At 39.8% G+C, this 27,062-nt stretch overlaps 1 protein-coding gene across 1 annotated transcript in view; it reads right to left on the reverse strand.

The window, feature by feature from the left end:
• Positions 1-2,191: 2,191 nt before the first annotated feature.
• The window catches only part of Rnf111 (ring finger protein 111), a 73,656-nt gene continuing 48,785 nt past the window's right edge, over positions 2,192-27,062 (reverse strand). The window contains 12 exon segments of the mRNA XM_055598045.1: positions 2,192-3,869; positions 6,216-6,319; positions 7,560-7,655; positions 8,591-8,683; positions 12,585-12,711; positions 13,898-14,007; positions 14,009-14,024; positions 15,902-16,250; positions 18,020-18,278; positions 21,665-21,984; positions 25,926-26,120; positions 26,736-26,899. Of these exon segments, the coding sequence (XP_055454020.1) occupies positions 3,752-3,869; positions 6,216-6,319; positions 7,560-7,655; positions 8,591-8,683; positions 12,585-12,711; positions 13,898-14,007; positions 14,009-14,024; positions 15,902-16,250; positions 18,020-18,278; positions 21,665-21,984; positions 25,926-26,120; positions 26,736-26,899 (1,951 nt within the window). The 3' untranslated portion in view covers positions 2,192-3,751.

Raw genomic sequence — 27,062 nt, forward strand, 5'->3', positions numbered from 1 at the left:
TTAAAGTAACCAGACTGTGTTGGTCTGGGGCCCTCTACCTGCCCCTCACTTAAGCTAGACTTGATACTCCCTAAGGAGGCCTGGCAGCTTCAGGATCCCTGTGTACCCTTGCTAGAGAGACGACCGTGAAAAGACCCCAGTCAGGTGTTCTCAACATCCCAGTGAGAGCATCAGATGTCTACGGTGGGCAATACTGGGCCGTCTGTTCCAGTAGCACGGTCAAGCTGACTGCAGCCACAGGAAGAACACAGGGAAAGATGAGCTAGACTCCATTAGCATTGCCCAAACTGAGCACTGTGAATCAATGTGCCTGAAACCAAGTTTTGTGGTGGTTTGTCACAAAACACTAATAGATACACATACAGGGCATTTCTGTGACCTCCAATAAAACTTCCGTTGCTGGTTATCTCTATGTTCTTGTCTTCTTGTGGGGACACAATTTGGCTAACATACTACAGTGGTTGGAACGTGTGATCCCTTTAAATCTGAATTCTCACTGCTGTAATGGTACATGCTTTGGATGAAAAAAAAACAACAAAAAAAAACAAAACTGAGTGCCTTGGCCATTTCCAGATATTTTGCAATTTAGCTGAGTCTTGAAGGGTATGTTTATACAACATGGAAGCAAGAATCAGACACAACTGGTGATCTTCAGATGTCCTGACAGCAGTCAGAATGTTTACCTACAAAAGACAGTATATCCAGAGCAAGGTCTTGGCAAGAAAACTACTTTTAAATCACTAGGTAGAACAAGGAGGCAAAGGCAGGTGGGTCTTTGTGAGTTCAAGGCCAGCCTGTAAAAACCAAAACCCAAACCCAAACCAAACCAAACCAAACAAACACGAACAAAAAACTAGGTAGACAAAAATAGCATGGCCCCAGCTAACAGGAAGCAGTGGAGAAGGGCGCACAGTGACACAGCTTCTAGACACACACCACCACACAAATGTAACTGTAGAGCAGAGGGCATCAGTCCACAGCCTCCAGCAGTAGCTGACTATAACATAGCATTAAGCAGTGTGTTCGCATACTGCTGCTGTGGTGACAAGGTGATAACACAAAAGCACACGGACGGATGGGAATCTCCTGTGACTAAAGGAAAAAGCAAACTAGTGATGTCATGAATGCCAAAGAGGACTGTTTCTTCCCATTTTGTGACTAGATGCTTAGACACAGGTGCAGTAGAAAAATTAGCAGTACCTCATGATACTGCATGTGCTTTGAAAGGTCAAACTTTGGGGAATTAAAGCAACTTCTCTTTTTAAGATGTATTTATTATTTTTAGCACAGTGTATGTGAATCTCTGTGTGGGGTGTAAGAGAAAACTCTAGCACTTGAGAGGCGGAGCCAGGTGGATCTCTGTGAGTTTGAAGCAGCCTGGTCCACATTATGAATTCCAGGTCTTCACAGAGTGAGTTCCTGCCTCAAATAAAATAAAATAAAGTAGTAAAATAAACATAAATGAATCAGTATCAATTACAAAGCAGGTCAACAGATATACAGCTAAGTCCCATATAATGTGTGTGAGAAAGAAATCTATCATTTTCTCATGTTCTGAAAAACACCAGTAGGACCCCATAGCAAGGAATTCTCTCCACTTTAACTTTGTTGTTTTGTTTTAATGTATACATTTAGGTATGTACACATAAGCGCAGGTTCCCACAGAGGCCAAAGGTGTTAGATCCTTCTGGAGCTTAGAAACTAGCTGACATGGGTGCCCTCCTAACTGCCGAGTCATCTCTCCACATACAGCACTTCTCTGTGTTCTCAATCCCTTGAACAGATTTGGGCTCGCTAATGGCGTCTTGCATGCATAACAGGCTACTTTTTGGCTTTTCTCCAGTGAGAGAGCAGCCACTGCCAGTGCACTCTCTCTCCTGACCTTCTATAAGGTAAACTGGTCATCAGGACAAAGGTACTTTGTCCTGTTTTTGCAGTGTCAGGCATGGAACTCAGGAGCCCTGCAGTACAGAAATGTCTTAACATCAGGCTACATCCACCCTCCATCTACATGCATATTCTATAGACTCATGTTGATAATGAAATTACTCTATCATGACATTTACTAATATAAAAAACAAAAGTAAATGAATACAAGCACCAGATTATGCAAATATCAGTTACGTGGGTATTACTTGAACTCCAAGATGTCAACCATTTTATAAACACTAATTATGAAACACAAAGACAATAGAAATATAAGTTATTTATTAATCAATCCACTTACAAAGCAGGTGGCTTAATGCAAGCTTATTGACATCTTCACATATGATCCATGGGAACATGTCTTCCACATACAGACAGTGGTATTACTGACTGGATGCATTTGCAATCTTGGGCATATTAAGCATATTTAAACAAATAAAGTTAGGCTATCCTGTATATGAAAGTATCTTGATAATATGCATCCTGAAGTGGATTAAAACTTTCTCCAAAGGAGAAATGTTAGTATGTTAACTTTCACTCTATATTATGTTGTAAATCTTAACTATAGAAATTAAAACTTTGTAAGTCAGTGATCGACTCTTGGTAATGTCTGAAGTGGGTGTCTATAACCATAGCAACAGTAGCTTGACAATATAATCTGTGCCTCACAGTATCTGCAGATTTATTGTTTTCAAGTTTAGAGAGAAATAAAACAAGAGACATGTAGATTCAGCTGACTTTATTTAAACTATAAAAAAAAATCCCTTAAAAGTGATCCTGGGACCCTTAGAAGTTCTATGAATGCATTGATACCTGCCAATGACTGAATCCTAAATCCTGACTGAATGACTTTATAAAATTAATGTAAGCAGATATCTTAATTATTCGTGCTTAGCAGAAGACCTAACAAAATTCTACATGTCTTTTTCAATTTCCCTATTTTTTTTTTTAAATCTGCAAGTATATACAATCCAGCTAACTCAAATTAATATTTAGTGTTCATCAAAGCTGTTTCACAGCAGCAAAAACTGGATTAGGGAATAAAGTTCCAAATGGCATAGAGAAAGATAAATAGGGTCAGAACAGCAGTCTAAACATACGGCATCAACAGCAACTCTATCTTGCACTGTGCTGGAAGAAAGGGTACACCAAGAAAATTCCTATTGCTCACTCTGGGTGTATGAGTGAATACCACCTGCATCTGATTGACATGGGTTGCATTCTGTTCCCAGTATGAAGGGTGGCACTTAACTCAGAACTCAATATTGTAAATATACAGCAGCCATTTTGTCCTAATTTAAGTAAGGAATGTCTTAATACACAATATTATCATTTTCTAGAGGATCTTTATACATTAAACTAAAGTACATGATTGATTAAATTAAAGGTTAGTAATGGATAAAAAAATTCATAATTCTCAAGGTACTATGTAAAAAAAAAAACAAAAACAAACAAACAACAACAACAAAAAAAAAGACCACAAAATACTACTTACTAAAGCAGCTAATCTTGCCTGCAAGTTTAGGGTCACAAGCCCATAATATGTGCAAAGAAATGCAATACAAGGAATCATGCAAAAATACAGTAAAATTATACAGGAAGAAATGTCAAATCTAGAAAAAAACCACAAAAGCTTTTATAAATACATCAAAATCAACTGTGTACATAAGTTGTAGGTCTAGCGGTAGCTGTACCATGTAGCAGAGTCAGCACTCCGAGTTCAAGGCTTCCAGATCTGCGCAGGTAAAGTCATGCCATCTTTGGTTGACTGCAGTACCAGGAAGGATGGGAATGAGAGGGTAAGCAAGAGTTCTGAAACATGATGTCAACTTTCACTGGGCAGCTGCGCCTCGATGTCCACTCTGCATATGGGGCACTTCTTATTGGTGATCAGCCACTGATCAACACACACTTGGTGGAAAAGGTGCATACACGGAAGGCGTCTTTACATTGGCAAAGAAAGCAAAAAGCAAGAATTAAATTCATGACAGTTCTATGGGGTACTGATTTGCAAATAAATGTTATACCCAGTAATTTAATAGTCTTTTGAAGTTACTAAGCATGCTAAGAACACAAAGACTAGGACTGGCAGGATGGCTCAGTGGGCGAAGTAATTGCTGTGTAAGTCTGACAACCTGAGCTCAGGTCCTCAGAACCCACATAAAAAGCAGCAAGCAGTAGCATGCCACACCTGTAGTCCAGGGTGCCCCTATGAGAACAGGGCATGGAAACAAACTCCCAAAGGTGGATAGCCAACTAGCCTGGTGCATACAATGGTGAACAAAAAATGGAGAACCTGTTTCAAAGGAGGCAGAAGGTGAGGACCGATAATCAAGGTTGTTCTCTGACCTCCACAAGTGTACCGTGGCACTCATATGCACGTGTGCTTGGGTGTGCAAGTGCACCTTCTCTAAGCAGAACTGCTCACAAAACTGGCATTTTTTTGTCATATAATATCTGAGTTACCAAGATAAATAACTGACACATCGATGGAAGCAAACTATGTAAAACTCTGAGAATTGTCAAATCAAGAACAACACTGGCAATTATTCTAGTTCTGTCTTGTCCATGAGGGGACAATGTGCTGGAGATGAAAATACCCTGTCATATGATGCTGCAAACACTTTTTAAAAATTCTTTTTAAAATTTTATTTTTTTATTAATTAGATTATTCATTTTGTATTTTTAATTCTTTTTTATTTTTTATAAATTAAAGTTTGCTGCGAACGCTTTTAAATATCAAATCATCATGATGCTTATAAAGATTCTTTGAAATACATAATCCCTTAATTGCTTTTCAGAGATTTAGAGACTGGTCTAGTAGTAGCTATGCCGTAAGAATTAATGAACACGGTAACATGTAACATTACTTCAATCCTGCGGCTTTTTAAATGTTAGGCTGAATCACATGCCTGAGGAAAGGAATACTATTTCATAGGTTAATCAGCACATCCACTTAGCAAAATGCTACTGCTTTGTAGATGAGCTAGAGAGAAATGTTCACTTTATAATATCACAACAAATTGCCAATTAGAAACTGAAAAATAAAGCCTCCAAACAAGACAAGGTAACACTAAATCTAAATTTTAAGAGTAGTTTGGATGTTGCTGCTTAAGTAGCTTTCCACTTCTACTTATGATTAGAAGCTGCTATTCATATCCCAATAGTGTAACATTTCCCACACATAATGCCTAGAAGTGTTCTCTTCCTTCCAGGACGCTCTCAGTAACACTGGAAAGAGACTGACTTAAAAGCTACATACCTTCACTGGAAACAGTGTATTTAAAAAAAAGAAAACCACAGTGCTGCCATTAAGGAGCACTGGAGGCTCCTCCTGACAGCACCCAGTTCAAGGGAATCCAATGCCCTCTTCTGGTCTCCTTAGATACCTGCATGTACAAACCTACGAGCACACAAAGCCCTTATACACATAAGAGAAATGGTAAAACAGTTTTTAAAAACTTAAAAAAAAAATTCCTTATCACATGACATAGTGATCAATAATCTTTCTTCTCTTTCAGCCACTATTTGAAGAGGTATGATAAAAATATCCTTACAGAGACAAAATTACTGCCCAAGTTCTGTTATGTTTGATATATTTTTATTTTAAAAATAAAGATGGTAACAAAATAATTATTTTAACAATTATACAAAGAAAATACCTTCAGATAGTACTAGGTTAGGATGAGAACATCTGCTTAAAAACAAAAATCACAAAAGAAAATATGGTTATGCTGGGCATAGGGGCACATCCCTGTAATCCCAGCACCTAGGGAGTCAGAGGAAAATGGCTCTCCATGAGTCTGAGGCCAGCCAGGATTATATATGGAGACCCTGACTCAGAAAAATGAAGAGAAAAAAAGTGCTGTCAATGAGGTGCATCTTGGTCCTTTGTAATCTAGATACCAAATCCTCTCCAAATCTCGTTCCTGAAAGATTTACAGAAGACAATTTTTTACTACTGAAGTTCCCATCCAGCCTCTAGGAGTCCAGAGTGGACATGCACTGCCCTTCATGCTTCTGTTGTCTACATGGAGACTCTGATCTTTTTATTCTTTTGCCTACAGAGCTGGCAACAGGGTACATCAGCAATACAATTTATTTGGTTTCCAGTTTACTTTTAAATACATACTTTTAAGACCTATTGCTCTCTCTGTGAATCAATTTCCCATCTGTGGTGCTGAGGCACAAAGCTAGGGCTGTGCAACTAGGCAAGACTTGGACACTGAGCCATAATCCAGTCCTTTCTATTTACTAGAGTGGATTTTAAGAAAGCAATCTCTAGTTACCTCACATCTTCACCTTCCTCTAAAATAGACAAACAGATAGTACATTTCTCCTCTGTGTCTTCCTCAGTCCCTTCTTCCCCATCTTGTTTGCAGTGCAGTTTCCTCTGTGAGAACCAATCAGTTGTTACCTTATTAGCAGAGATGACATTATTGAACAACTGAGTAAAGTCTGTGTTTGTTTAAAACAAAACAATATCAAAACAAGGCCACATATTCATAAGCAACTCATTTCCTACATAACACTGCCAAGAATTAATAGATGAGTTAAAGTGACTACTAACTCCTAGAAGTCAGCATGGGCACAGTCAAAATGTAACAGCTTCTCCAGGTTAACCCCACCACTGTTAATTCATGATGAAAATACTCTGCTTCAACATAGTTAATTACTACTTCAACATAGTTAAGTACATTGGTCTCCAAATGATCATTTCAAACTTTATGAATTAATTCCTATTATAGCATTTAGTTTAGACAAGTTAGTGACACTCTTAGGAAACATGAAAATCCCAACAGTAACTTCCAATTTCATTGTTCTCTGTACAGCACTGAGCACTATGTGCTCACTGTGAAACTGCTTATCTCACACTCCTAGTTCTGAATTTCCATATACAACATTACACATAAAAGTTAAAGTTATGAGAATTATGAATTAAGCAACAGTGAAGAACTAAAACAACGGTGACTGTGTGTTTTAGCTGTTTTTTTTTTCCTTTATCATTGTTTTTGTTATTGTTGTTTCTTGTTATATTTTGTAAGCTGGCCTCAAACTCATGGCAATCCTTTGCCTCAGTCTCTCTATTGCTGGGATTACAGGTGTGGCCATATCAGGCATAAAAGGATAGTTTAAAAAACTACTGTATTAATGTTTGATGGAATTTTGTACAAACTACTAAAAAGATGGGAGTTCAGCAAGGCAGCCACACCTATAACGGCAGCTCTAGAGACTGAGGCAGAGGAAGCTCAAATGCAAGGCTAGCCTGGGCTATACAGCAACACCTTATCACCTGAACCAAAGAGCTGAGAGCCTGTACGCAAATAAAAGGTGCTACACGAAGCTTCCTAGATGTCCCCTTGTGGGTCTCTCTTTCTAACTAGAAGAAATAACATATACATAAGAAATATCATAACAGTATTACAAAATGCACAAAAGTATCTCGAAGAATATCTAAGAAATGTATGACTTCCCATCTAAAAATGAAGACCAGGGATTATGGGAAGAAATTTCAGAGTATACATTTCAGATAATTTTTCACCATGGGAACCACTCACAGATTCCAGGGTCTAAAGCATTCAATTCCATGCATTTCCTTAATAATCTAGGAGTTTTGTGGACTGAATCCTCACCTTTTTATATTTATGTGGATATGTGCATCTTTCAATTGTTCCCTGGGAGGCTCCACGATTGACATTTCCTAATCTTTCTTCCAGATGAATCAATTCCTGAAAGTAAACAACAACTAGTGTTAAAACCAAAATGCCCACTCCTTTAAGAGTGCTGTCAAAACTACACATGCAACAAACTTAAATACTCAAAACCCTGCAATAGAAACACTAGAACTGCTGGCCTCACAGCACTGTCCTTGTAAATCAGGATGTGACCACATGGCACTGGGGAAGTCTGGATGCACACACAGGTGCAAAAGCTGAATTTCATCCATTACATCACAGAAACAAGACCAGATCTAAGTCATACCAACCACAAACGAGAAGATCTTTATACACAAATCACTTGGCTTTCCTTTCTCCAAACTGTTTCTCTAACAATGGAGCTCAGTGAAAACAACTATGATTTCCCATCACATTCAAATAGTTCTTTATTGGGTGTTCATACTGACTTTGTAGGTTTTAAATTTTTTTACTTTATGTGGACGGGTGTCTTGTCTGTCATAGGTTTGTGTGATATGCGCATATCTGGTGTCTGAGGAGGCCAGAAGAGGCATTGACTCTCCTGGAAGCAGAGTTACAGATGATTGTAAGCTATCGTGTAAGTACTGAGAATTGAACCTGGAACCTCTAGAAAAGCAGCCAGCGATGAAACACCTCTCCATCCCCCGCTGTGTTCTTACTATGTGGTGCTACCTATGCTGGAACTCATTAGTGAGAGTAGCCTGCCTTTGCCTCTCAAGTACTAGGACCAAAGGTGTGTGCCACCATTGGCAGGCTGCATTTACATTCCTTTAACTAGTTAATTTTGACCTTAAGATACTGTTCATAAATCTCTGTGTAAGTCCCAGAGGCAACACCAGAAATTCAGACATTTTACTGCTTTCTGATTCCCAGCAACAGTAACCATCCTACTTAACCACGAAAACACAATAAATTCACTCTTCACTAAAATCACCATGATAAATATCTTCGTTTATTTTATTTCATACCTCAAAATTGCCTCTGAAAGGACCTCTGAATGACGTTCCATCAAGTCCTGAGGAAATGTAGCGGATGTGAGGATAGCCTGCCATGTCAGGGACCTGTTTGCAATATAAGAAATAGATGAAGTCAATTAAGAAGATCTGTGGGTTTTGATAAACTAAAGATACTCAACCCCCATTCAATTCATAAACTCAGCTCAGCCCCCATTCAATTCATAAACTCAGCTCAAAAGACAAGCATGACTCCAACAAACATTCTATTAAGTGGGACAGTTAGGCTCCCCTAAAGAAAAAAATAACCTCTCGTGTCTGAAAATATGGTCAAAAGAAACAAGAAAAACAACAGTTTCATGAGATAACAAATGACTTATAGAAAGAACTCTGCATACAGTTGGATGTTGTGAGACATACTCAGCCCTGGTTACTCAGAAGACTGAGGTGGACTGAGGGGGTTTGAGACTAGCTCTAATTTCAAGGTCAGCCTGAGCAATAGAGTAAAATACAGTTGTCCTTAAAAAAAAAAAAAAAAAAAAAAAAAAAAAGCCAAGTATGGTAGCTCACACTTTTCATTCCCAGCACTCAGGAAGCAGAGGCAGGCAGATCTCTGTGAGTATGAGCCCAGCCTGGTCTACAGAGTGAGTTCCAGGACAGATAGAGAGCTAGGGCTACACAGAGAAACCCTGCCTCAAAAAAACAAAAACCCACCACTAATAACAAAAACAAAAAACACAAGCAAATAAATAAATAAATTCTGTTATATACTCAACTGTACTAAGCGGATGCTCTTGGTATTAGCAAACAAACAAAAAGAATTAAACCTTTCATAAGATCCTGTCAACCTCTGAGTATTAAATAAAGGATGGAGTTTTGACTCTGTCAATAAATCTAATTTTAACAGGTTTTTAAAAAATGTTGTTTAGTACAGTGTATCCTGACTATTTCAGATTCCATTTTCTGTGAGCTGGCCACAGGCTAAACTTCCTTATTACCCTGGGGACACTTGTTCTTTATGGCCATTTAGGGCTGTGCAGTGCGCTGAGAAACTGGCACTAACTGACTTGGTGCTCCCACTGCGGTTGAGCAGGCTCTGCCTTCTGTCTTAGCATTCCTGCATTTTTTTTTAGTGACATGCTTCTCCCATGACACTTTCAGCACAGGCTTTCTTTCATGTTTAATGTTCCTCCAAAAACAGTTCTTAAGCATCATCCAGGGATCATACCCAATGATGGCTGTGTCTTGCCTGGGGAGTAAATATATGCCAGGTAAGCCTTGCTCAGGTGTGCACGGTAGTGCTACAGCTGCATGCTTACTGTGAAAAAAAATCATCAACAGATATCAGATCTGGGATTAGACAGAAACACAGACAAACCAAGGTTCAAGACTAGGAGCTTACAGCACTCAATTTCCTCTGTGTTGGTTGCGTTTCTAGCCACTGTGCAACATGACCGCAGCAGGTATGGAAAGTCAACTGAATGTATGAAGGAGACAGATCGCCACCCTAGCTTTAGAAATAATTTTCAATTTATAAATAAATCTTCAACCTGATTTTTAATTGTCTTAATCTTTCCCCAGCTTTATTTTTAATTGATAATTATTTATTTTTATTTTATGTACATTGGTGTTCTGCCTGTGTATGTGAGAAAGTCAGATCCCTTGGAATAGGAATTACAGATAGCTGTGAGCTGCCATGTGGGTGCTGGTATTGAACCTGGGACCTCTGCAAGAGCAGCCAGTGCTCTTAACCACTGAGCCACCTTTCTAGCCCTCTCTAGCATTACTTTTTAAAAAGATTTATTTATTTATTTATTATTGATATAGCACTCTGCCTGCACGTGTGCCTATGTACCAGAAAAGGACACTGGATCTCCCTATAGATGGTTTTGAGCCATCATGTGATCGCTGAGAACTGAACTCAGGACCTCTGGAAGAGCAGCCAGTGTTCTTAACCTCTGAGCCATTTCTCCAGCCCCTCCAGCATTATTTTTATCAGCCTCTGCTGAATCAAAACAGACGTCTAGCAGACTCCCTAGTATAAACTGACAAGTCACATGTGAAAAAAAAAAAAAAAACTATCTAAAAGCAATAGCTCTTAATCTTCATAGTATTACATTATCTACAACTTTACTTATAACCAAGTTCACACTAGGCGAGTTACAACTTCCTCCAAGGAACATAAAAAGCAACTCTGCTTCCACATATGCGGACTCTTTTCTCTGCCTTCTTTCTCTGGTACTTCTCCTTCTCCTATTTAGATTTACTCTGTTTCCCACACCTTGGTCCATACTTAAACAACTACTCCTTTCTCTGAACAAGTCATTCTTGCTATTGGCTTTCTGTTGAGCCAAAACATTTCTTTTTCCTCCAAACCTCAATGTCCCTTAATCCTGGAATTACTACCAGCTCTGGCCTTCACAGGCAAGCTACAAGTACTGTATATTTACTGTCTGCAAGTTCTATTTTTTCTTAAAAAGTACCCCAACAGCTCCCAGTGCATCTTGGTGGTAGAGTGTTTACCTAGAAGGCACATGACACTGAGTTCAATTCTACTGCCTCAAAAAAAGAAGGGGATTAGGAAGAGAAAAGAGAGGGAAGGAAGGAAGGAAAATGTAACCATCTCCATTTCTCACCACTGTTACAGCACTGACAAAACCATTCCAATATCAACACCTTCCCACCAGAGTGTATGGGCAGACTCCACCTATGTTTCTCAGCTTTCGGGCCACGTGGATGCTCCATTTCTACTCTCCACTCACCCTCGTCAGTTATACATTCTCTTTGAAAATCTGTTCCTCTTCCTTGGATGCCTTGGCACTACATGATATCTTGTCAAGTCAAAAACATATCTTTAGCTCAGATGTCTTTGGAAGTCCAAAGCAAAAACTTAACTTCTTACTGGACACAACTATCTCAAATTCAGTAGGTCTAAAATCTTCCATCTAACCTCTCCTCAGGCCATCTAATATTCTCTAAAACAGTGAAAGCCACTACAGCATTTAATCCAAGGTAGAAACTTGGAGTCAGCCTAAGTATTACTCATTGTGTCCTGTGCTTTTCTTGCCATCTGCCAGTGCTTTTAGCCAGTACTTACTAGCCTTTATGACGTCTACCACAACACTTAAAGGAGTTTCCTTCTTCTACCTCTAAATCTACTTTTCCCATAACTGAGGAGGTCATCCTTTCCAAGGATAATCAGATCACTCAGAAAGCATACATAAAATCAGAACATCTCAGCTGGGAGGCAGAGGCAGGCATATTTCTGTGAGATTGAGGTCTGGTCTATATACTGAGTTCAAAGATAGCTAGAGCTACAGAGAGAAACAGTCTTAAAACAAAACAACAGCAGCAACAACAAAATACTCTTCTGTGGCTGTCGAGTCCCAGTCCTTTCCCCCCCCAACCCCTGTGGTGTTGAACAAGGGCTCAGGAGGTTCATTAGTGTTGGGCAAATGCTCTGGGCAAGCTGGCCCAGCCTGTGTATCTGGAGCCAGTAGCTTGGGTGGACCCCTAGTGTTTGCTGCTGTTTGACAGCTCCTGACCAGCCTCTGCAAAGCTGCCTAGGTTTAAAAAAAACTGTAACAAGAATATCTGCATCTGTCTATCAGAAGCAGCTACAGTACATTGGCATCAAAGCAGATCCAATCCACTGATGGCAAATCTATCAATGCACGCATCTCAGTGACAGCAGATCAGGGTCATCCTGACGTGCAGAGAAGTCCACTTCTCGGCATTTTGTACATCTTGAGTAGATTTTATAATTAAAATTATAAACTCAGATTTCAATATATCTAATATATAACACATCTAGCTAATTAAGTGAATTGTTCTTAAATTCTAGCAAAACATCTACTGTACCAAAATATTTTTTTAATTTTATTTTTTTCTTATCAGTTACATTTGATTAACTCTGTATCCCAGCTGTATCCGTACCAAAATATTTTAATACAATAGGAAAGTTATTTTTAAGGCAGATGTGTCAGAATGTTACAAATCCCCACTTTACCATTAAAGGAAGCGCTCCTAACTGCAGGTGATGAAGTCGAGGTGGGGCATGGTAATGGGCCAAGTGAGGGTGCAGTGCGCCAGGCGTGTAGGTAGCTGCAGTCACTCCGGCTTCAATCCCCAGTTCCCTGAGAGACAGCAAGAGAGGTTTAACTTTCTGTTTTCCAAATGGAAGCATAGGCTCATATTTCAAAAATCCTCTGAAGGTTCTTAATTTAGAAAACTAAGGCAAATGTAACGTAGGCCCCCAAATTTTACTAATAATTTTAAGCACATCTCAGAAACAAATGTTCAAAAAGCTTCATTTTGCGAGCATAAGCAGAAAAGCATTTCAACTCTGTCACAAAAGTAAGACAGGTAATAAGTGGTTCCCAGGGTCCCTTCTGACCAAGGACCTGGCTCTCCAAAAAGAGCTGACTTTGTTGGTTCATCTGAAGGTGACACACGCTTCCCCAGGCCTATGTTTGCTGGGTTCTTGGTGTCAGTGACAATTAGAAGAGCTTCTACGCCTAAGAACTCTTCAATGCCTAGAAGCCAGAGCAAAAAGGGCATAAACCGCTCCTCTTCCTTATTCCACTTTGCACTTTGCTACAATGACTGCAGCAAGCAGATTAAAAAGAAAACACAATGCAAGCCCATTTCATTTCTCCAGAACACACACTAGATTGTCTTTTCAGTGGTGGAGGAAACATAAGCAAGGCCAGGGAGGTGACTACAGGAGCCAGGCAAGCAGGGTCATAACATGAGTCTGACCTCAGTGACAGACACTCATGAAAACAAACAAAAGCTCTAGTCCTCTCATCTATACAAGAATTTGCCAAAGACAAACTCACTTGTAGAGACCTGAAAAGTGTGGGTAGGAAAGGCACACGGGGAACATGAAGACTGTGGTCACAGAACAGACATTCAGTTCAACAGGACTAAGTCTGGGTTTCTACAGTGTCTCCTGGTGCTGACTTGGCAACAACAGATATACACTCAAAACTGCTTAAAGAGGGGATGTGAATGTCATCATAGAAAAATGGTCAATATTGAGTTTTGTATGGCTACACTAATTAACCTGAGCTGATCATTCCACAATATCCCCAGTCCACACATTTATTCTGACACGAAAGCAAACAAAACCAATAGCTCTTTACCTGCTTCAGGTGGAACCCACCCCTGAACTCAAAATTCTGCTTGTTCATTCCAGGTTTTAGAGCCCAGAGGTTCTCTCCACACAGCTGTTCTGTGTGGCATACACTCCACTGTCAATGATTCCTTCCCAGTTTTCCCAGACGCTGCTTAGCAGTTTGAAATAAGTAAGGTACTGACCAGGCAGTTCTCTCTGGAGCCTGGCGAGGGTGTGAGGACATGGTTTGAGGCACATGAATATGATGCCCATGGCCATAGTTTGGGTGCATCCTATGTGGATGAGGCGGGGGGGCGTTCGTGTGCCCTCCTGGAAACACAGAACACAAAAAGACCACTGGAAATAATTGAATAATTGGTTATTTCTTAATGTAGAAAAATGTTATATTATGAAAATCTATAATCATGAAATTAATTCACACTAAGAAACGTGTATTATAAAACTATTTAAAAAAATAAGACCATGATACTCTCTATAAACACTTACTACTCATTTATTCTAACATTTCCAATTTAAATATCATCCCAGAAACTGGCAATTAAAGGTGCAAACTTTTAATTGCAGCACTTGAGAGCCAGAAGCAGAAGCAGCTGGGTCTCTTTAAAGTTCAGAGCTAGCCTGGTTGACATCATGAGACCCTGCCTCAAAGCCAAAACACAACAACAAAAATCACTCCACAAGAAAGGTAATCTGAGAATTACCTTGAAACTTCTCCGGTACATATTTTAATTAGGAGAACAGCAAAATGTAAATAAAACTTTAAAAAGTTGAACAACTAAAATAAAAAAATGTGTGTACAAGCCATCGAGATACTTCACATAAACATATAAAGTAGGATACTGGAAATTTTTCTTTTGCTACAGTCACTAAAAACTTCAATCTTTTGTTGTTGTTGCTGTCTTTTCAAGACAGGGTTTCTCTGGGCAGCCCTGAAGTCAGAGGACCTGCCCCTGCCTCCCAAGTGCTGAGATTAAAAGCATGTGCCACCACACTTGGCTACAAATTCAATCACTTTAATAAGACCATCAGGGCTTGTTTCTTGTCTTTAAAGACAGGTCAGAGGACAGTTTGCAGGAATCAGTTTTCTTGTTTCCCCACGTATCCCTGGGGATCGAGCTCAGGTTGTCAGGCTTGGCAGCAAGCAGCTTTACTCACCAAGACATCCTGCTGGCTTCACAGATATTTTACATAAGGGCTAACCATTAAACATATCATATCTATAGTCATATGATCTATGAAAACACTAACCAGGTAGGTTTTGCTGTGCCAAAAATTTCAGACAATATGTGAATGAGAAAACTCAGCTGTTTTCTAATAAAACTAAACTTACAGAAATGAACAGTGAGTTGGACCAACAACCCACTGTTCTGATAATTCAAAATTCAGATCATTGTGAGTATCAAGTCCTGAACTGTCAAGCAAAAAAGTTTACTTATTCTTATTATAAATCTTTTTGAGGGGAGGGACTACACTATTAGAAGGTTAATAAGACTTTATTAAGACTGGATCGCATGTGGTCCAGGCTGGTCTTGAACTTCTGACCTTCCTCTACTTTCTACCTTCCGAGTATGGCCCCATGTCTGGTCCTTATGCAATGTAGAGTACTAAATCCAGGGCTTCATGCATGCTAGGCAGTGTCCTAACCAACTGAGCTACAACCCAACCCATGTGCCAATTTCTGAAATTTCTATTACTATTCTTTCAAATCATATCTTGGACATCTTTCAATCTTGTTCTTCAGTATCAAGGTTGACATCAATCTTTATGAAAAAAACAAAGAGACCTATTAGCTTGAAGACACTCATCTCAGATAGGACACAATAAGATTATGTTATAGTTGGTAACTCCCCAGCTGGGGATATAGCTCAGGCAGTGGTAGAACCTTGTCTCTTACGTGCAAGGCAATGATGTCAATGTTCAGCATGGAAAAGAGAAGTTAATTTCCTAGTGAGCTGAAGAAGTTCTACACTTACATTGCTTTGTTTTACTATTTCATTTCCCCACAAAGTATGATGGTATATATCTGTCACCTTAGCACATGTGGATAAGGCAGGATGATTATAAATTCAAGTCCAGTCTGGTCTACACAGTGAAACCTAGATTCGAAACATAAAAGACTGTATACTTGAAAGACCACTGGAACATGAAGAAAAACAACACAATGTCCTTAAAACCATGAGACCTACGTTGGATGTTGCATCATCCGTCTCCTCTGAACTTCCATCCTCTGCATCACTTCATGAGGGTGCAGCCTCTGGGCTGGAGGGGCTGGGGCTGGAATATGGTGTGAAATTGGCTGGTGAGCAGGAGGAAGATGCTGAGGGATGGGTGCAGCAGTACTGCCTAAGTGAGTTGGAGGCGGAGGCGCCACAGGGTGAGATGCTGCATGAGAAGATATCTGAGAATGGAAAGCATGTACAGGATGCGGAATAACATAATCCACTTGAGGGGGAGGCTGAGTCTGAGGAGGGGCGTTTCCATGAGAGTGAGGGCAAGCTGTGGCTTGATGGTGCAGTGGTCTTGTCAAGGAAGCATCTGCAAGAAAAGTGCTTCCAGTCAATACATATGGCTCTACTTCATTCACAATGCTACAATTTACAACATCCTATTATGAGACTATACCAAGATTTCTGGAAAAGCCCCTGACAAAAACTGTTAAAGAGGTACCAGCCCTCTGTGCTACTCCCCTTCTCACTCTTTCATGTGCATGCGCACACAGACACATACACAACACACAAGCTCAGATGGTTGTAGGCCACCACATGCTTGCTGGGAATTGAATACAATACTTTTTCCTTCTAACTCAGCGGCTTACTCTCAGCATAAGTTTACTTGTTAGGCTTCCATTTTTATAATTAGCCAAGACTCAAAGTCCTGTATGAGGCTCTGCTGGATAAGGTTGAAGTCTCCATATAGCTAATTATTTACACTCAGTCTATAATGCTAGACTCCCTTTTCTCAGCTGGGTTTTAAAAGTGTCCCCTGATCTGGGTGACCCCAGCTCTTGTATGGAGCTAAGGAGTGTCACCTAGCCCTCAAGAGTTTACAGGCCAGACCCTTCCCTGATAAGGAAACTGCTCCAGCAAGCATCTAGGAATTCCTAGAAATGCTAAGTATCTTAGTCAATTGTACTTGGAGATCCATGGCCCCCACAGGATAATAAAGTACTGTATTTTCCTTCTTGGCATAGGACCATTAAGTATCCCTAACCTCCGATCCTAGGAAATCAAACACATTCACCCTCGAAATCCCTTCCTCTGCCCAGAATTTATATTGCCCTTGATTTTACAGAAGTTTTATCAATTCAAGACCATCTGAGATTTATCATTTTCCTCCACTGGGCCTCGCCTCACAGGGCCTGCCCTCCAACCCAATGTGCCTGGGCCTTGCCAGGCTTGTGTGTTAGCTGCAAGCCAACCAGGCATGGCCTTTAGCCAGCACCCCTGCTATGCTTGCCACAGCAGCGTGACCAAGACCTGTAACACTTTGATTTCGCCCTATGCTTTAGAATGCCACCAGCGATCTCATGCTCAAAGAGCTAAATTGCAACACTCTGAAAAACTTTTTCCTGGCTTAGCACACTCAGGCCTCACCCTAAAGTGCTCTAGATGACCCTGAAGAGAAACAGAACCCCTATTCTCAGGTCCAAGACCTCAATCAGAATCCAGGCCCCTGCTGAACTGAGAGTGACAGTACTATGTTACATAGCCCAAGGATATTTAATTTAAAGCAATCTAATAGATTTCAGTTTCATTATAGCTGCTATGCTTGGTTATGTTGCAGTTGTCCAAATCAAATGATCAAATGAGTATACAACTCTTTTCCCAAATAGCAAGTTCTTCTGTTACAGCCCTCTCTCTTATGTCTCAGTTAACTTGGAATTCTTTAAATAAAATTTGAGAACTCTTGAAATTTTTTTTTTACTGTACCTAAAAATGCTACAAACTTTCACATTTCTTCAGTTACTCCTAAAAACTAAATAAAGCCTAATTTCTTAAAACTTCCTTGCTTAAGAATACCAGATTCCAAATGCCTTTAATCCCAGCACTTGGGAGGGAGAGGCAGGTGGATCTCTGTGAGTTCAGGACCAGCCTGGTCCATACAGTAAGTTCCAGGACAGCCAAGGCTAAAAATAGAGAAACACAAGGTGCCACTCAATACATCTCAGTTTCACGGACAGTTGTATGGAAAAAAATAAATCCTTTTCTTAAGTGGAATAAAACTTATGAACTAGGATTATTGCAATTCCATGGGGAAATCACAAAGCTCCCTTTATGTTCTTTGCCTGTTAAATTCATACTTACAAGGAGGTGGCATGTAATGCCGACATGATGAGAGAGAAGGCTGTGGAGGGGGCTGGGGCTGGGGCTGGGCAACCATGCTGGAGCCATAGCCATCTATTGATAACGGCTGAGCTGGGGCAGCAGCAGCCGCCTGATGGCCAAAGACTGCAGTCCGGGAAGAAGAGACAGGGCAGCAGGGGTCAAAGGCAGATGCACCATGGAAACCCCCACTGCCATGAGTCCTGAGAGCACTGCTGCTCAGATCGACTGGCAATGCCTGCTGGGTAAAGAACAATTAGCATTTACCTTTCTAAAGTTTCATGAAAACATCATTTCTTGTCACATGACAAAAATATCCTTAGAGTTCTCTAGGAAAAGAACTTCAAATGATTTTGGAAATGACAATTCTTTGTATGACAAAAATCAAACACTAAGAAAATATTGGCTTAAACTTTGCCAGGCATGGTAGTGCATGCCTTTAATCTCAGCTCTGCAGAAACAGAGGCAGGTAGAGCTCTGTGAGCTCAAGGCCAGCCTGGTCTACAAAGAGTTCTAGGACAGCTGGGGCTGTTACACAGAAAAACCATGTCAGTTCCCCTCCTCCCCCAAAAACTAAGTATGAGATACAAGATAAATATTTAACTAATATGTTACTATCAAATTTAGGTTTCCAGGCTGGAAAAACACTTGATGGTTAAAAACACTTGATGCTTTTGCAGAAGACCCAGGTTCAATTCCAAGCACCCAAAGTAGGTAGCTCACAAATGCCTGAAACTTCAGTTTCCGGGAATCTGATGCCCTTTTCTGGAGTGAATGTGGCAAATAGAGAGAAGCAGGAATATACACATAGACATAAAATAACTTGAAAAAAATTTAAAGATTTATTTCTCTTATATTACGTACGACTGAGAACAGAAAGTTTGGAAGCACACCTGTTTTACTTTGAAATTCTAACCAGGACTCTAGGGACGGTATGCTATCACACGCTGAAAATATTAGAATTCTAGTAAAAACCTGACTCAAAAATTTCTACATTATTTTATAACAAACCCTCAACTAAAACTCTAACAGTGGGAGGAAAAAAGAGCAGGACATTATGGCACACAGCTTTAAGACCTATACTTGGGAAGCAGAGGCAGGAGGATCTTTGTTAGAGGCCAGCTTGATCTACATAGTGAATTAGAAAGAGTTTTTAACATTTTCTCCCCTCAAAACATGTGATTTCAAAAGTTCAACATATATAGTAGGGTAACTACAGCCAAGAGCACTGAGTATATCAGAATAATTACAAGAGTCTTTGTGTGGGGCTGGAGCAATGCTCAGGTTAAGAGCACTGGCTGCTCTTCCAGAGGGCCTGAGTTCAATTCCCAACAACCACATGGTGGCTCACAACCATCTATGATCTGATTCCCTCTTCTGGCATACAGAGATAAAATACTCATATACATAAAATAAATACATCTTTACAAGAGTCTTCATGTTCCCTAAATGGAAATAACCGTTTGTGATGGACATGAAGGTTATTCTCTTAATCATCACACATTATATACATATATCAAATTACCATAGAGAGGAATTACACAACTATGTGCTAGCTATGGAAAATCCTAATACACAGATCTTATTCTAAAGCAGATTATAAAGCAAGAATTGCTTCCTTTTGTTTTTTGTTGTTGTTGTTGTTAATGATTTTAAACACAGTGTCTTCCAGTTAGGTTCAGTACAATTGTAGCTTTCAAAAGAAAGTAATAAGATCTGGCCGGGTATAGCTGGTATTCCTGTCACTCAAGTAAGAGCAGCAAGCCCAGCCCAGCCTACACAGAGATCTTACATCCAACGAGTCACATGTGGCTAGGAAGATGGTTCAGCAGGACTTGAGTGCACACCTATAACCTCAGCCCTGGGGAGGCAGAGAGGGCACTTCCTGGGACTCATCCCCGTTAGCATCAATCTCTTATCTACAAGACAACTATGAGCTAAGCCAACCTTTCCTTTAAAGCAGTGGTTCTGAGCCTTCCTACTGCTGCCACACTTTATGTTGCTCCTTAGGCTGTGGTGACCAACCGTAAACTTATTTTCATTGCTACTCTATAACTGCAACTTTTCTGTTAAGAATTGCAATGTAAATACCTTGTTTTCTTCTGATCTTATGTGACCCCTGTAAAAGGACCATCCAACCTCCTCCCCCAGGGGTTATGACCCACAGGTTGAGAACCACCGTTTTAAGGTGAACAGAACTGCCAAAGACAGTTCACCTACTGACTCCAGCCAAAAGGAAACATTGTTTATATAACTCAATCTCTCCTGTACCTTTCTTTTTTCTCTTTTTTTGAGTCAAGCTCTCATTATGTATTCCTAGCTATCTCGGAACTTGCTACGTGGATCAGGCTTCCCTGGAACTCACAGAGATCCACCTGCCTCTGCCTCTGAATACTGGGGTTCTCCCTCCCTCCCCATATCCCTCATTGTCCTTCTCTTTCTCTTCCTCCTCCTTTCCCCCTCCCCCCTTTTTTAAGACAGGGCTTCTCTGTGTAGCCCCAGGTGTCCTCAAACTCACTATATAGACCAGGCTGGTCTCAAACTCAGAGATTTGTCTGCTTCTGTGTCCCGAGTGCTGGGGTTATTTCTTAGCCAACTGTATAATTTAACAACTCAACAAAAAAACACTATGTGATAAATTCATTTGTTGGCAGCTCTCTCGTGAATGAGGGGGCTGGTGGAGCCACCTTGATTGCCTTAAACTCCAGGGAAGCCTACTCTCCTTTCGACTCCCACTGGCAGCAACGGGAAGCTTTCCTTTATGCCAGGGCCTTCCACACACCTCCTGCCTCAGAAGCACAATGGCTTCCCACAACCACTCCATACCCTCAAACTGTTACTAGAAGCAAAGCATCTGAAATCTTGGCCGTATATTAAAGCAACCCTTTTCAAATTTCCACCCGATGGTAGTAATTAGCTTTATCTTTTAAAAAGACCTCTCTATTATTTTTGAGTGGTCAGAACCCAAAAGAGACAGCCAGCAAAATTTAAAAGGCAAAACTGAGTGCTTTAGAAAAGGTCAGGAGGCACAGAAAGGCAGCCTCTCTCGGCTCTATTTTGTCTTTGTTTAGCCACATGACACTACTTCCCTGAAACTGTATCTTGTGTGTGTGTCTAAACGCTCATGAATGTGTAAGTCAAAGAACAACTTCTAGGAATCTGCTCTCTTTTCACTACGTGGGTTCCAAGGACTAAACTCAGGTCAGGCTTGGCAGCAGGTGCCCCATGGCCCAAAAAAGTAAAATTTACAATGAGTATCATGTCTACTTTTCTATAGCCTTGTTTCTTTTATTTGCAATAATTTAAACTTTCTGTAAACCAAGATTTAATTTAAAAAATTCACAGCTTGGTGGGACCAGGAGGAGATGAGGGAAGGGGCTACAATTGGGATATAAAGTGAATAAATTGTAAAAAATAAAATAATAATAATAAAAATTCACAGCTCACTAAATCAAGCGCTTTTTGCACTCAAAAATATGGCTTAGTTTATAGACATGCTTATTTTGGCAACACATACACGAAAATTCAGCATTGGGGTTTTTCACTTCTTTCTGAAGGCAACAGGAGTAAAAAGAGGAAGGAAAGTGGGAAAGGGAGAAGAAAGGAAGTGACTTGTAAAACACACACCTGGTCATGGTAGTTGGAACCAGAGCTGCTATTTGCTCCACAAGGCGCCTGTACTTGAGGAGGTCTTTCCACAGGGCAAGCAGGGTCACTGAAGGAAGGAGAAACTGGGACGGCTGGGTGGGGAGTATGGTGGTGGTGGTGATGATGCTGAAAATGGTGGCCATGCTGCTGAAAACAACTCGAGTGTGGATGTGCTAACGCATGGTGGCTCTGTGATGTCCCTCCACAGGGTGAGTGCTGGGGGCAGCAAGAAGGTAGCCTTGGCATTGCAGGAGGGCCAGTTTCTGGGACAGCACTAGATGCAGTTCTCCTCGAGTCATCTTGAAATAGAAACAAAGAATGATCAAATACCACTGTGCAAAAATAAGTACTGTGTATCAATCTGTAAGTAAGAATCTAATGTGGCAGGTGAGATTGATCAGTGGAGTAAGGGGCTTGCTGCTGAGTCTGCCCACCTGAGTTAGATCCCTGGGACCTACATGATCCAAGAAGAGAAATGACTACCTCAATTTGTCTTCTGAACCACACACACACACAAAATCAACTGACATAATTTTTAAAATAAAAAAGAATGTGATGGTACCACATGCTTTTAAAACACAGTGCAATGTTGTAGAGCATTTCCACTGTTTTTCTGAAAATATAAATTCTTCAGGGGGTGTACATGTACCACCATGTATAATCTGACAAGACATTATCTTTTCTTAATATTTGTTACCAAACAAGTTTCAAAAATATATGAATTCTTCCTCTCTGTGCTACAAAGAAAATGATCTTCTGAATCCTTTGAGCCAGTAATACCACTTTGGCACACTGCAGACTGCTGGGTACAGTCAACTGTACTTAAAGCAGCCAGCTCAGGGGGCATGTGACTGGACCACTATCTGACAATGCTTTTACTTCCTCTGCTGTCCAAACTCAGATCAGACTAACATTTAGACAACAAAATGAGACTAATGAAACTCTAATTAATTGCTATTGTACAGTGAACAGAAACTGCAGAGGTCAATGGGAGTGAGGTCCATAGATGGGGCTGATCATTTTGGTTTTCTATTTTTATAATAGCTATCATTATTATTACTATTATTTTTACTATGTGTATTTGTGGAGGGGACACATATACACCTATAGAATCCATTAGAATGGAGATTACATTGGGAGAAAAACACCTGATAACACTGAGTTTCAACTCCGGGCTGGAGAGGTGGCTCAGTGGTTAAAAGCACTGGATGCAGTTCCAGACGTCCTGAGTTCAATTTCCAGCAACCACATGGTAACTCAAAACCATCTATAATAGAATCTGCTGCCCTCTTCCGGCCTGCAGGCATACATACATACAGATTGATTTTACTAAAATCAATCAATGAATTAAAAAAAAAAACAAAAAACAAAAAAAAAAAACAACAGAATATCAACTGAATGACTGTTTGCTGAACATACAGATACAGCAGTATGGGAAGCATAATTTAAGCATATACACAGGCTACAAAAATGAGCTGTTTTAAGTATGCGTTTGAACTCCTGAATGGTCCAGGGGAGATGTCCAAGGATGGTTGGATACAAACTTTAAAACAAGGACAATGCAATGGTTAAAAGCACTGTTTGTTCTTTCAGAGGTCCTGAGTTCAATTTCCAGCAACCACACCGTGGCTTACAACCATCTATACCCTCTACTGCCCTCTTCTGGCATGTAGGCACACATACAGGTAGAGGATTCATACACACAAAATAAATAAATAAAATTTAAAAAAAAAAGGGGGGGGGACAATGGTGTAAAAGCACAGAATGACAGTCAGCTTCCTGTGACACGTGAAAACAGCTGCAATTATGAAACAGGAGGGCCAAGGAAAGGCATGGGAAGAAGAGGCACAAGACGATTGTCACCAGATGTACAGCGCATGTCTAGTCACCCTGAAAGAAGTCTGAAACACATTACAGAAACAGGGGTCAATGAATGAAAGCATTTGCCACTGAGTCTGAGGTTTAATCCCTGGTCACCATATTGAAGAAAGAACTGACTTCTCCAAGTTGCCCTATGACCTCCATGCTCACCATGGTGTATGTGTGCATACACACAAACACACAATAAATATTTTTAATAAGAAAGAACGTAGAATGGAAACAACCCACATTAAGTACACACAGATGCCACAGGAGCACCTGTACGTGTACAAGAAAATGAAACTAGTAAAGACCCGAAGACAAAGAGAACATAAGGTTAAGGCTGAGAACAGAACACAAAGCGGGAACTCTGAGCAGTCAGTTAGCAGATCAGGCATTTGGAAAGAACTGCAGGCATAGACACACTAACACTTTTACGAAGGCTAACATCACGTAGGTGCACATGCCTGAGTATTTTACTCTTTAACTTCCTTCCATCGGAGACGAAAGCCTTGAAGAAAAGAGTTTTAAAAAAATCAAAGCATTTAACTTTTGGGATTTCATAATATATAAAATGGGAAATGCAAAGCCAATATCAAGGCATTTTTAAGTATTAAATGGTAACACAAAAATCACATAAGAGGGGCTTGAGCTCAGAGGTTAAGAGACCCTGGTCCGGTTCCCACCATCCACACAGCAGCTCAAAACTGTCTGTAACACCAGTTCCAGGGGGATCTAAAGGACTTTTCTGGCTTCCAAGGGTACCAGGTAAACATGTGGTTGACAGGCATACATGTAGGCAAAATACTCAGACATTAAAATTTTTTTTCAATAAAAAGAAATCACATAAATACCCAAATAAAGTGCCAAGAAAGAATATGCACTCAATAAATTAAAGTTCATTTTGCTTCTACCTATATTTCTTTTCAGAGAACATGGTATTTGAAAGATATCCATAGGAAATCTTTCCATGAATAGTTCTCATTTCTGTCTTTAGTTTTCCAGAAAACGAAGACTTTTAAATCCAGTCATTAAGTAATTTTCCAGTTTGCTCAGAATTAAAAACAAAATGTATTACAGAACATAACGTGTTCTCATTAAAAATAGTGCTATAGCCAATTTATGAGCTATAGCATCTATTGTGTGTGTCCCTGTTAGTAATTTTCTGTCTGCAGCACTGTCCACCAGAGACATCAAGCTGCCTTAAGGTAGTGAGAGAAAGCCAGTAATGTAACTGCTAACTGAAACATAAGAAATGTGATCAGAGCCAAAAGTACGAAACTCTTCATGCTGGGTATGTAACTCAGTGATAGAAAACACACTCAACTTGAGGCTGGAGAACTAAATTTTAAGGCTAGGCCTGGGCTTGAACTGGGCTACACAGAGAGAATGTCTCAAAAGCGTGCCCAACCTAAATAAACAAACAAATAAATAAATGAATGAAAAAAGAAAAAAGAGCACACTCAACATATATGAGGCTCTAAGCTCAAGCCAAACAAACAGAAAAAAATCCTTTGTGACCCTGGATTAGGCAATGTTTCTTAGCTATGATGGCAGAAAACAAGGGGCAACAACAAAAATAGAGAAAATGACATCACTGAAGGCATTAAAACTCCCATCCCCATCTCAACTAATTTCAGAATATGTGTAGAAGAAAACCTGGTGGTCCTTGTGGAAACCCTAATTAACTTGATGAAGAGCAGCCAGTATTTTTACTCAGCAGCTGTACTCAGCATTCTATCATTACATCATTAGAGTTCCAATATATCCATTTATGACCAGTTCTGGTGACTCTGCTTCTGTTTGCTCTTTTTAAATTATGGAGACCTGTGTAGGTGTAAAATAACCAGATAGCTCAACATGCTTTCAGTCTTGTTTCATTAATCAGCAGTGATACTGAGCATCTCTACATGGGACTAATTGTTCATTGGCCTTTGGAAAGTGTCTGTTCAAATTCTTTTTCTATTTTTAAATTAGTTTGCTATGTTTTTATTATTTTAGAATTCCTTATGTGTTCTGGGCAGTAGAACCCTTATCAGACATGACTTGCAAGTATCTTTTCTTATATTCTAATGACTGTTTCACTTTCCTGATTTTCTGATGTACAAAACTTTGATGCACAAAAGTTTTAACTCCTGATGAAGTTCAACTATGTACCTTCTCTGCTGCTCTGCTGTCCATGAATTCACTATCAGCCACCTGGTTTTCCTCAAGTTCTCTTAGTTGAGCTAAAATATTTTGATCACATACAACACATAAAATGCAAGTATTAAATTATGATGTAATTGTGATAAGAAACACTTTGCTCACATGAAGTACCTCACCATATAAGAATACACTCTTGGCAACACTGTGAGAAGGGTACCCCAATCTTACTTACCGCCCACAGAAGAACCGGCTGCACTATTGCTTGTAAGAGTAGCTGAAGTCTCTGACACTGTGGAAGGCTGGCTGCTGGCCACAGCTGAAGTAGTATCAGAGGCTTGCTCAGAGGTAGATGGATTTGTATTGTTAATGGAAGCGCTAGTAGTTTGTGATTCCATTCTAGCAGAAGTGGTTGGTACTACAGTAGGTTCTACAAGACACAAAACATCAGTTTTAGCATTTCACAACAGATTAAAAAACAGGTTATATTTTAATTTGAATTAGCAACTTTATTTTTTCCTTTGAGACAGTCTTTTGCTATACATAGTTAGGCTGAACTCAGAATTCCCCTGTTATGGGGTGCCATGTGTTGTTTATAGGCCCATACCCGGACAAGTTAATATTACTACAATCGTTACTAAATTAATGAAACAAGCATTAAGAACAAACTTCTTATTAAGTATACCACATAGTAAAGAAAATTTTTATGAAATGACACTCCAACAGCAAACCAAAATGTCACTAAAAGATAAAAACTGTATTTTAAAACCCCAACATGTACATATATATATATATATATATATTCTAGTTAAATAGATATTTAAAGAGTTTTCTAGAGTTCAAATCCCAGCAACCACCTGGTGGCTCATAACCATCTATAATGAGATCTGGTGCCTCTTCTGGCCTGCAGACACGTATGAAGGCAGTATATTATATAAATAAATAATAAATAAATAAATAAATAAATAAGTTGATCCAAAAAAGGATTTTTACAGGTGTTTTATAAAATTCTCTTCATAATTCAACAGCTACAATTCCAACTTACCATCTTCATCAACAGTGAGGTCCACAACTTCTGCTGCGTTCTGCCTCAGGGGCTGTATAACAGTAGAGACCCTACTGCGGTTTCGAGGCTCCTGTGGCCGCCCTGTATGCGAACTTGAACCCTGGCTCCAGTGAGATCTGGAGTGCCCAAGGGTTGAACGAGACCTTAAATGATATCAGCATCAAGTTAGTAAATATAAATGATGAATTTTTTCAATCATTCTAAAACTCCATGAGCTTTTCTTATAAAACATTTAAATTCTTCATGCAAGACTTCTAAGAAATAACTATCATTAGATGAAAAACAATGACTAATGCAATGTCAAGC

The sequence above is a fragment of the Psammomys obesus genome, unplaced genomic scaffold (genome assembly GCF_907164565.1).
Source record: "Psammomys obesus unplaced genomic scaffold, mPsaObe1.curated_primary_1811, whole genome shotgun sequence".
Classification (NCBI taxonomy): domain Eukaryota; kingdom Metazoa; phylum Chordata; class Mammalia; order Rodentia; family Muridae; genus Psammomys; species Psammomys obesus.